Source organism: Mauremys reevesii, linkage group 13, assembly GCF_016161935.1.
Source record: "Mauremys reevesii isolate NIE-2019 linkage group 13, ASM1616193v1, whole genome shotgun sequence".
Classification (NCBI taxonomy): Eukaryota; Metazoa; Chordata; order Testudines; family Geoemydidae; genus Mauremys; species Mauremys reevesii.
In genome coordinates this window covers 6,852,198-6,863,358 of record NC_052635.1, presented here as the reverse complement: position 1 = coordinate 6,863,358, position 11,161 = coordinate 6,852,198, and the positions used below count along the sequence as shown (strand labels likewise).

Below are 11,161 nucleotides of genomic sequence, written 5' to 3'. Positions count from 1 at the left end.
CAGCAAAGTGCTGAGAGTTACTAACCTCTGGCTGACTTCAATGGGAGTTGAGGGTGTGACCCTGGGTCCTTTGGGTGCCAACTGGCTGAGGCCACAGGATTCCCAGGATTCCCTGGATCTGATCTCTATATAATCAAAGGGTGTGATGTAAAGCCTTTACTGGATACCTGTGCCACACGGCTCATCATAATCATCGCACAGTGACTGGATGGATAATAGATAAGGTGTTATGGTTCCATACTGAAATTGATGCTTTTAAGGTCTGAGTTGGGGCTGGTCACCAGAAAGTGATAAACAAGTTTCTTTCAGGCAGGAGATGCTTATCTGCCTGAATGGCTGTATGTAGATTGAGTAATTATTCACAGTGGATGCTAATCAATAGAGGAAAATTCTAATCAAGTGATTGTGAAGTCTCCAGAGGACATTTGATACAAGAAAAACAAACAAACAATAGGGGGTACCCTGTTTACAAATGAAGACAATGGATGCTTGGAACCCTATCTGGAGGTCCAGAGGTATCCGGCACTAGGTATCCTTCACCTATTGGACGAACTGCCAGCTGGCTTGTCTTATGAATGGAGGATGACCTTTGGTCTGGGTGTTTCATGCTGGGAGAAAGATTTGGGGGAGCTATCCTTTGTGAGACAGGGGGCCACAGGATTGTTTGGTTATCTAAGTTTAAGCTCTAGAAGTGTGTTATGATTTTATTTTTACGTAACCATTTGTTTACATTTATTTTACTTGCTGCTTCTCAACTCTCTGATCTTTGTCAATTGAACTCTGCTTGTTTTCACTATAAATAAATAAGTGTGTGAAATGGAGCAGTGAAGCTGAGGTGAAACTGGTAAGGTGGTGTGTAGCAAACCTATGAATTCTGTGAGTGTCCAGTGGAACAGGGGCTGGACATTGTGGGGCTGCAGAGAGGGCTCGGCGATTGGACCATACCGATTGCTTATCTGTAGAAGGATAGTGGAACCTGAATGGGGTGAGAAGGGCGTGCTTGTATTTCCTGTGGCTGGCAGAGCACAGAGAAGTCTTCCTCCATGCTAAGGGCAGGTGATAGTGAGGTACCTCACAACCCTGGAGAACCTCAGGAGGTGGCATAAAGGGTCCATAGCACTTCAGAGAAGGTGCCTGGTCCTTCATAGTCCAGGGCCCTTTGTTCAAAGTTTACTAGGCCCATCCTCCATCCACTATAAAATCACTCCTCAGTGGTCAGATGTCTTGGCTCTATCTCATTCTCCAATTCACTGTCCATCTGGGTTTAGGGACTGAGAGGAATCATCAGACAAAGGTTAAAGAACAACAGCAGAGGAAGTCTGGGTTGTCGATGTTTATAGTTCTCAATAGGGAAATAACCTTCCCATGACACCTGAATATTGGAAAGTTTACAAGAGAGAACAAGGAAGAAAAAAAAAACACCAAACAAATAAACAAACAACCCCCACAACAACCCCCAAATTCTTGCAATTAACTATCTGCTTTAACTCTTCTTTTACACTCAGTTCCTAAGAACATCTCTGGCGATGATAGACGACAGTGCCTGGAGCTGCCAGATAAGCCTTGAGTTGAACCTGCAGATGGCCAGCTATACCAGCCCCTCCCGTGAGAAGGTTTGTTCTCTGTTAAGGCTTAGTTTCTAGTTAATTTCCCTTGAAATTCTGATTGGGGGGCTGCATAAGGCTGCATAAGGCTTCTCTCAAGGCTTCTCTCAAGGCTTCATTACTTTATATTTTATTCTCCATATAAAATTTGTTTTTACTTGTTCCCTGCTCTCTTGCCCCCCTGCCCTTCCAATATTTGCTTGGACAGGCTGCTTGTCTGTGCTGCATTGTTGGTTCTCTGGCTGGGCTAGATGATGGGATGTTTCTGCAGTATGGGTGCTTGGACTTGGCTATCTTGTTCTTTCCTGAGTGTTGCTGAGCTGGGTCTGTACTGACTGGCACGTTCTGTTACTGGTATCTCAGTGCCGGTCTCTTTCTTTCAGAGTTTCCTGTATAAGGCGCTAGGAACGTCCTTAGCAGTTTGTCAGGACCTGGGCCACGTTAAATCCCAGCTTCATCAATTTTTGACAACAACAGATTATATGGAAGCCCCTGAGAGACAGGTGAGGACTCTGTCCTTCTCTCCACTTTACCAAGTAATCTCTGAATGCTCCCTGTGGGGCTCAGCTCTGAGCTGGCCTGGGACAGATGCCATTTCGCTTCATATCCTCTTCATTGCTGTTTCACTCAGGCCCCGCTGCCCACGGGTCTGACGCCTGACTGGCGCTTTACACTCCTTCAGCTGAAAGGAAGGGACTCGTGGGTTAGATCCTAACCAGTATTTTTCTTGGGTGACAGGGAGTCATTTCCATCCTCGCGTTCTCTGCTGAGAGCCACTTGGACCTCACCCTGAATGCACTTCATGAGTTTGGGGCTGCAATGAGCAAGGTGAAGATTTCTGGGCTCATCAGCCGCCTGAAGGTAAAGGAGCCAGGGGCTTCTCTCCAACTTCCTCTCCCTCTAAAGCAGGGGCTGCAGCCCCGGGGTAGTGTCTGCTCTGCTCAGTTCCAATTGTCCCCCAGTGTATGCGTTCTGCATGACGTCTGCAGTTAAGCAGAGTGGAGCACAATCTGGAGCTGGGGTTCTCTCAAATGATTTTTATCATCTGATATCTCATGGCTTGAGCGCCCCTCCCATGCACAATGTGTGGGAACTACCTCAGTGGCTTGCATGGAAAAGCATTTAAGGTATTTTTAGCGTTTTTTTTTTTAAAATCCCAGTTATTAGCTGGAAATGAAGAGGGGTTGCAAGCAACATGTGGCCAACCAACCTGCTTTAGGTAGACCACCAGTGGGCTACGGATGACAATTATGGAACCTGTGATTTAGAGCAGTGGTTCTCAACCTGTCCAGATTAGTGTACCCCTTTCAGGAGTCTGATTTGTCTTGTGTACCCCAAATTTCACCTCACTTAAAAACTACTTACAAAATCAGGTATAAAATTATTAAAAAGTATCATAGCACATTATTACTGAAAATTGCTTATTTTCTCATTTTTACCATATAATTATAAAATAAATCAACTGGAATATAAATATTGTACTTGCATTCTTTGTAGTCTGCTGTAAAACTAGGCAAATAGCTAGATGAGTTGATAAACCCCCTGGAAGACCTCTGCAGACCCTCAGGGGTACACAAGTAGCCCTGGTTGAAAACCACTGATCTAGAGGCTAGAGCAGGAGACTAGGCCTCTGGGCTTCCACTGCTGGCTCTGCCATTTACTCACTGTGCAGCCTTAGGCAAGGCATTTAGCGCCTGATCTTGTACTTACCAGTGTCAATGACTAAGCTCCCGTGTACTTCACTGCTGTAGGTTCAGCATTTTAGGCTCTGTGTGTCAGAGTTACCTAGTGGGAATGATGGAGATACTAATATCTCCACACCTCACCGTTATTATATTGCTTAAATACTTTTTGCAAGTGGTTTGAGATCTTTGGCTGAAAAGAGCTTTGCAAATGCAAGCTGCTATTGCTGCTGTGAGGAATTCCTCGGTCAGCAGCAGATCAGAATTCCAAAGCAAAAGGAATCAGAAGAACTTTCTGATTGACTAGGACTACCACCATGGGAGAAGAGGCAAGACTCGCAGCACCCTGATGCTGACTTACAGCAATGTGGCTGTCCATGCTCCAAAAGACCAGCTTCTCTCCCGAGTAGAGGCAGACATCACAAAGAACATCCTTCTCCATTACAGAGCCAGTTGTCAGGTAAGAGTTTTTGCGTGATAAGTGTCACATAACTCAAATTTAAAACTGTAATGGATGGAGTGTGAGCAGTCACATGTTGTATCATTTTTGTTGCTCTTCTTTGTATTTTCTCTAGGTTTTCCTATAGTCTTCTGATATTCTGTAGACCCCAACTACACAGTAATTCAGATGCAGTGACACTCAGGCTATTCAGAATAACACTCTAACTCCCCTCATATGGATGTGTATCTAGCTCTATCTTTTGCTACCCAAGAGAGACTAGTGCTAGCCTGTATTTAGTTGATTTGCTGTCACGCTGTTTCTTGGACTCACTACTTCCCTTACCTCTTATCTGTCGTCTTGTTTGTCTGTGTGCTCCGTTATTTCTGTTCCCCAGGTGCCTGACTGCTGGTCCTGACTCTCATCTCAATGCAACCTCTCCACATCACTTTGCCATTCAGTTCTGCCTTGTCTAACTGAGACTCTCACTTAGGCATTGCCAAAAACAGTTGAACCAAACTGAGCTCTTCCAGTAGTTCACAAATGCAGATATTACGGAGGATGGCTCCTGATATTGACCTCTGGAAAACACCCCCTCTGGATACCTTTCCTGCCTTTTGGAAGATTTAACAATAGTGATTTCTCTCTGCTCCATAGTCACCAGCCAGGACATTTTGAGGTTGTGTGTTATGTGGGACTATCTACATTGCTAATAGCTGTTTTGCATTTCATTTTTCAGGTGCTGGGCATCACTGTTGCGAACAAGGTACATTCTAAATAATCTGCCCTCTGCTTTTGCGTTTTCTATACACAAGTTGCTTGTTTAAATTGCACAAAGCTTGGTTTCCTTGCTACATCAAGCAGGAGTCCTGGCTGCTCTCGTGTAAGTGGACCTGGATTTATTTGATGAACCTGGGTTTTCTCTTTTTCTGAGGTGGGTGCAGAGCCAGAGTCCTCTACCTTCTGGGGTCTGGGGACACCTCTCTCCTTCCCTGAGGCTAGATTTAATTCCTGATCTTTATTGTCTGGACTCTGGTTCTTTTCTCTCAGTTTCTCATCTACATACTCTTGTTTCTCCTTCTGGATTATGTAGGACATGAACCTAAAATTAACCCTCATCCACAATGTCATGGAGATTAGCTGTGCCATCTTGGAGACCAGAGACTCCCAGGAGTTCGAATTCTCATACAAAGTGGAGCTCCTTGGCTACATGCTGGTGAGTGATTAGGAGCTTTGAGGACTGAAGTACAAGAGAGTTTGTTGTAATGTAATGAGACTGGTTTTCCAGGGAGATGATATTTTATCCATTGGCTGTGACTGTACTACTGCAGTCTCATGAGCAACCTGCATGGCACCCAGAATGCTGGGTCCACTCTGAGCTTGGCAGGGATGCTGACATATTGTGGGCTGTAACTGGAAGGAATGGCTTGTGTCTTGTGAGTTCTCTTTCTGTCCTCTGTATAGCCTGCAGATGGCCCTACGGTCCATTGCTGAGGCAGAGAGCCTGCTGGGCACGGCGTCTGTTTATTCCAGGTCTGGCATATGGCCCTGTTTCAGGGTGTGAGAGGAAGGCCTCTCTGCCTTTCAAATCCATTTCCCATTTTTGATGTCCCTCTTCATACATTTCAGGACTTCATTAAACAGGAACCACTGGATTCCCTGGCATCTCCAGTTCGCTACAAGGCAATTCTTGCCATTGGACATCTGAGGTAGGCTATTTTCTGCCATATTTCCTGGCACTGTGATGCCTTCTTATTTGTTAATTCATGAGTGTCAGCTTGGGAGCAGTTTAATGCCTGCAGGGTTTGGCTCACCAGGACCTCCCCGGGGGGAGGGGAGGGCAAGTGGGGCAGTTTTCCCCAGGCCCCCACGAGAGTTTTTTTCAGGGCCCCTAGAGCGGGGTCCTTCACTCCGGGGGCCCTGGAAAACTCTCACGGGGCCCAGGCCCCCGGAGCTTCTTCTGCTCCGGGTCTTCGGCGGCAATTCGCCCTGACTCCTCTGGCCGTGGCCGTGTGGCTCCCATGCTGCTCACCAGCAGGACTTTAATTCTTAAGGATTTGAATGTGTCCATTTGGGGGTTTGTGCTTGAAAGACACAAGTTTGGAGGTTGGTGGGGCATGCAGTACAATGGAGCAGAGGTTCAGATGGGGAGGGAGGTGTCTGGCTAGTTGGCAGGGGGAAGAAAGCTTGTGGGTTTCTCTAAAAAGGAGACTTGATGTTTTAGCTTTACTTCTAGATTAGCCAATACTTACGAGAGGTGCAAAGTGAAGGGTTGTTCGCATTTGGGGTTCTAGATTGGGACAATCTCTAGTCATTGGACCCATTTCTTTCACTTGGAGGTGGTACTGAGTCTAATGCATGACTTTTCTCTCTATCTTTCTTCTGCCAGCAAACTCAAACCATCTCTGACCATGGAGGAAAACCTTGAACTCCTTGATCAGTGCTTCAAAAGTTTATTTCCCCTTCCTCCCTTGGAGAAGATGAAAGAGGAATGTGAGACAGCAAAGGATGCTCTGCATATACAAGTACGTGACGACAATTCTCCTCTGGCACCATCCACTGTATTTCTGCCCCGCAGGCACTGGGTGATGGCAGTCACACATGGCCTCCCTGGCAAGGTTATGGTTAGCTTTCCCCGGCCCCCACACACAAATGATCTGTACTGAGCCTCACTCCTTCTCTTCCGGTTTCAGTTAATCTATGTGAGGTCCTTTGAAGCCCTTTGCAAGCTAATGGAGACATTGCTGGAGGAAGCACCAACCGCAGACTGGTTCCAGGAAATGTTTGAAGTGAGTAGACCATTGAACCATGGTGGAGATTGTTTCTTGTGTTACAGCAGGGAAGAGTCAGAGATTTAGGGGGTCAAGCTTCAGTTGTGGAGGAATTTTCCACAACGGAGGGAATTCTAGGGAGAGAGCACCAAATTCTTCCTGGGATAAGCGGGCATGTGCCCCATTGAAATCCACGGAAGCTGTGCCATTTTATGCCAGGGCTGGATTGGCACCAAGTTCTTATAGTGTTGTTGACACTACTTGGAGCGGCAAGAAAATCACCACTGCAGTAGCCAAATCCAAGAGAACCAGTTGAAACTGATCACTTCTTCTAAGAGGAATTCATGAATATTGAGTTAAGCCCTGTGTATGGAAACTCATTCAGAGCAGACTTGCTGTTCCTCAGACATGAACAGAATATCGTGAAGAGCTGAGGGGTGGGGAGTTTGATGCATCTTCAGTATAAAAGTGAAGTTATAAAAGGAGCTTGGCTGGGGGAACTTCTCTGCTCTTATTCAAATTAATAAAAAGAAATGCTCCTCTCTGTCATTTTGCCACTCAATGTGGGAGAAATTGCCCAGGAAACAGACCACAGCAGCAGACCTCAAACAGCATGCAATGTGCTAGACAGCTCCCATCAGACAGTCTACAGCAGACATCACATACACGGGCCCAGATTCATCTCTCGTGTAACTCCTTTGGCTTCAATCGAGCTACAGTACACCAGAGGTGAATCTGGTCCCTGGGACTTGTCTAATGGAAGAGCCCCTTAGATATAGGTGTAATTCCTTTGCTACATGGAGGTCAGATGCTTTGGAGAGGGATTTTAGTGACAATTAAACCTGTTTAAGAGGAACTTTTGGGAGGGATTTTCTGGTACTAACTCTGTCCATTCCTCTGCTCTACCAACAGCTCCTAAGGACATGGTACAGTTCAGGGAAGGAGTGGGAGAGAGAGAGGGCCTTGCAGGCCAGCACCCAGCTGCTGACTGTCTATCAAGAGACAGTTCATAGCACAGTGAGTATAGCCGTACTCTTCCTTGAGCTGACTTCCCTGCTTACATCAGACTGACACTCAACGCAAATGCATGAAAAACTCTTCCAGGACAGCAGCTGGGATCTCAAGGTGACGAACATCCCTCTGCTTCCATAAGAGAGAGTTTTACACAACAATGCTGTGACCACACTGTGGGCAGACTGCAAGAAGTAGAGGGAGACAACCCCCAAACTGATGGCTTATTCTATCATTAGATTCACCAAGTCAACAACAAAAGAGCTTCCACCCTAGTTAACAAGATGCCAAACACGGTCCTCTTTTGGTATTCCAGACCTTGGCTCCCATGTAAACATCCACGTCTTGGAAGAGGGGGGAGGGATAGCTCAGTGGTTTGAGCATTGGCCTGCTAAACCCCAGGTTGTGAGTTCAATCCTTGAGGGGGCCATTTAGGGAACTGGGGTAAAAATCTGTCTGGGGATTGGTCCTGCTTTGAGCCAGGGGTTGGACTAGATGACCTCCTGAGGTCCTTTCCAACCCTGATATTCTATGTCTAATATAGCGAGGGGTTACTGGAAACCTGATTCGCCATATGTGGGGTTCACTGATCATAAAGGACCAGATGCTTATCCCCAGGTCAATGTGAATCTCAGGTCTTCCCCAAATATCACGCTGTCAGCCAATCCTTAATAACTAAATCTAAGATTTATTGTTAAAAGAAAGAAGAGAGTTACAAATGGTTAAAAGATCAATATCCAGACAAGTGACTTTCAATGTTCATAGTTCAGGATCACAACAGTGATGGAATAAACTGCTGGTTTGTAAAAGTCTCTCTGGAATCATCCCAACAGATCAGAATCCAAAGGCAGCTGAGATGTAAAGTCTGTTAGTTTTTCCAGGCATTTTCCAGGTTCTTCCAAATGATTATTTGGAAGATCTCTGTCCTATGGCTTACACTGTCCCTGTTCAACATTTAAGCAGACTAGAGATGATAGGATCAGGCCCGAGCCTTCTCTTTTATAGCTATTCTACCAGGCTGACAAGCCTACCTCACAGAAATTGTCACAGAAGGCCCTTCCCCCAATGCAGATGGCCTCTTGTACTTTGCTTTGAAGATAATCTTCTATTTCCTGTGCATACACAGTAAACTAGTTACATTCATTCACATAAGGTAATTAGCCGTTCTTCCATTATAACACAGAAAGTTAAGCTGAAGATAATGTAGAAATGATTGGTTTCCTGAAGTGTCTTACATCTTTGATTTTAAGGTTAACTGAACACCTTGCACACATAATTAAGACATTAATTAGGGTTACTTTTCTGTGCGGGGGAGGGGCGGTTCTGTAATTCTATTAATGTGTTGCTTATGTCACTTGTGTGTTCTTCTCCTTCCTTCCACAAGTCCCCTCCCAATGGAGCTTTCCTGCAGGTCCTAGGTTCCCCAGGGCGAATAACTAGAACTAGACGAACCTGTGCACGTGCACGCGCCCACACCCACACTAGCAGAGCAAGTCAATCAGCACTCCCCAGCTGATCCCCTCGTAGGTCCCTGTGTTCAGTGGGCTGGGTTAAGCAGCACTGTCAAGCTGGTACCCTTATGCGCCCCTGGTCTCAACAGGCTGGGTTCAGCAGCACTTTCAGCTGCTCCCTGCCCCCACTTATGTGCCGCAAGTTTAACACATTCCTATCACACTTTCACATTACAATTGTACTGGTAGTAATCCACTTGATGAGCAAACCCCACAGTATTTTGGGGCACTACAGGGATCTTTAGCTTAGGTACTAGAAGCGTCGCTGCACAGTAAATGGGGGAAGCTAAAAACACAAAAGAGTAAAATTCAGAGAGAGAGAGAAGCAACCAGCTGAACCATAACAGTTATTGATTGAATCATAGTGATAACCACACCAGGAGGGCTAAACAAACATAACAGCTACATTTTAAAGGTTAATACCTGAGGTAGGAAAGAAAACAGAGAGAGAGATGGATCTCACCCACTCCATGAGGCTTGAACTGGTCAGGGTTCCCAGGTGATGGTGGTAGCTCAGGGTCCTGAGTGCTGGAGACAGGCAGAGCCCCCAGCACGATCAGTCAGGAGATGGAATCCCAGTGGAAATGATGCAGAGTTTGGGTCTATACATCAGAACTCTTACCTGGGCATACGTAGGGGTTTTGTAGAGAAAATACAATGGTTCAAGGGAGAACACTAGATTTGTTTATGGGTAAACTGATGGCTCAAGGGTTTTCTTTAGGCTAGACAATAGGAGCTGATCACTCTTGGCTATGGGTGTTGTTTTCTTCCAGGGAGCTCACAAGGCAACTAGGCTGCTTCAGTATTTTGGGATATGAGTCAAAGATTTATTACTTGAATTGGTCTGATAATTACTGAGCTGGGTGTGTGCACGCATAGGTTCATTAGCATCTGGAGCAGGGATTCCCATGATTCAGTGTGTCCCTGCTTTCTGGTCCCAGAGTTCAGTGCGGTTCTCTGTTCTTCATTCTTTATGCTATACCATATACCTTCTTTAATGCAGTTGAAGCTAGGGGAGTTGTCTCTGATCTTCATTCTGTATGCAAATGGAGATGTCTTAATCTTGTCACCCTTGTCAGGAGGCCTCTAGGTGTGTCTCCCCAAACCCTTCATTGTTCTCTGCAAGCCTTTTCTCTGATCGGTTTTGGTTCAAACAGAGACGGGGGTTGGGGGTGTCCTTCATGAGTCACACAAGCTAGATACTGTGCCCTGGTCCCCCCAAAACACAGAGCTGACTGGTATCAACAATAAAGATGGCAAGTGAAGTCTAGTACAGCTGGAGAATGTTCATTCTTCATTCTTTTTTAATTAGACTCAGGAAACTTTTAATCAGTTTGGATCTCTGATTGGAGCAATAGCACCATACAGCTGTGATTCACTGGCCACATCTCGTCAGTGGGTGGTTGACTGTATCAGCTGCCTTCTCTGTATACAAGGTGAGGAGACCATTAGCAGGTATAAGTAATTCTTCACCTTCTTTCACTGTTGTAATGTCCATTTTTTGCCTGTCTAGTTCTTTCTGTCCTGTCTGTTGGCACTTAGATAACAGAGTGGTGGGCATCTTGTAAATAGCTCATTAGAAGAGAAGATTATGATGTGTAAAGAGTCTAGCACACTTCTGGGAACTGTACAAATAATAAATGGTCTGCACCAGGTAGATAACTGCTCAGTTCCTTAGGGCTTCTCTACACAGGGACACTGAGGAGAGTTAATCCAAATGAACTAAAGGTGTAAATTTTAAAGTGGCATTAAACACGTGTGGATGCTCTGATTCTGAATTAAAATGGCCCTTCTTAATTTTAGTGAATTACATGAATTAAACTAACCTGAAAAAAGGCCCCTTTAATTCTAAATAAGTGTGTCCCCAGAGGTGTTTAATGAAGTTTAACTAATGCAGTTTGAAAATGAATTTGGATTAGCTTTCTTGACTATCTCCATGTAGACAAGCCCTTGGTACTAAACATTTTCCTTCTCTTTACCCTGCCACTGGCTGTATTGGAGGGGTTTCCTGGAATAATTCTTTAAACAAAAAGTTCTTGCAGCAGCCCTCTGTCATGAGCATTCAAAGCTATTGGAGTAAGTGTAGGCCATTTTCCCCTTTGTGAAAGAGTGGGACAGGAGTAGGCAATCTATGGCATGGGGG

At 45.4% G+C, this 11,161-nt stretch overlaps 1 protein-coding gene across 1 annotated transcript; it reads left to right on the top strand.

Moving 5' to 3' along the window:
• Window positions 1-2,084: 2,084 nt before the first annotated feature.
• On the top strand, window positions 2,085-5,961 carry LOC120379859 (maestro heat-like repeat-containing protein family member 2B). The gene is made up of 7 exons (XM_039497379.1): window positions 2,085-2,107; window positions 2,343-2,465; window positions 3,594-3,746; window positions 4,465-4,491; window positions 4,819-4,941; window positions 5,355-5,408; window positions 5,950-5,961. Exons 1-7 carry the CDS (start codon window positions 2,087-2,089, stop codon window positions 5,959-5,961), a joined length of 513 nt encoding a protein of 170 aa, XP_039353313.1. The 5' UTR covers window positions 2,085-2,086.
• The last annotated feature ends 5,200 nt before the right edge of the window (window positions 5,962-11,161 follow it).

Bases quoted from the DNA above. Each gene is read 5' to 3' on its own strand.
- LOC120379859 (XM_039497379.1), top strand. From the start codon at position 2,087: ATGGAAGCCCCTGAGAGACAG. The intron at 2,466-3,593 runs GTAAAGGAGCCA...CTGATTGACTAG, and splicing joins GGCTCATCAGCCGCCTGAAG to GACTACCACCATGGGAGAAG. The intron at 4,492-4,818 runs GTACATTCTAAA...TGGATTATGTAG, and splicing joins GCATCACTGTTGCGAACAAG to GACATGAACCTAAAATTAAC.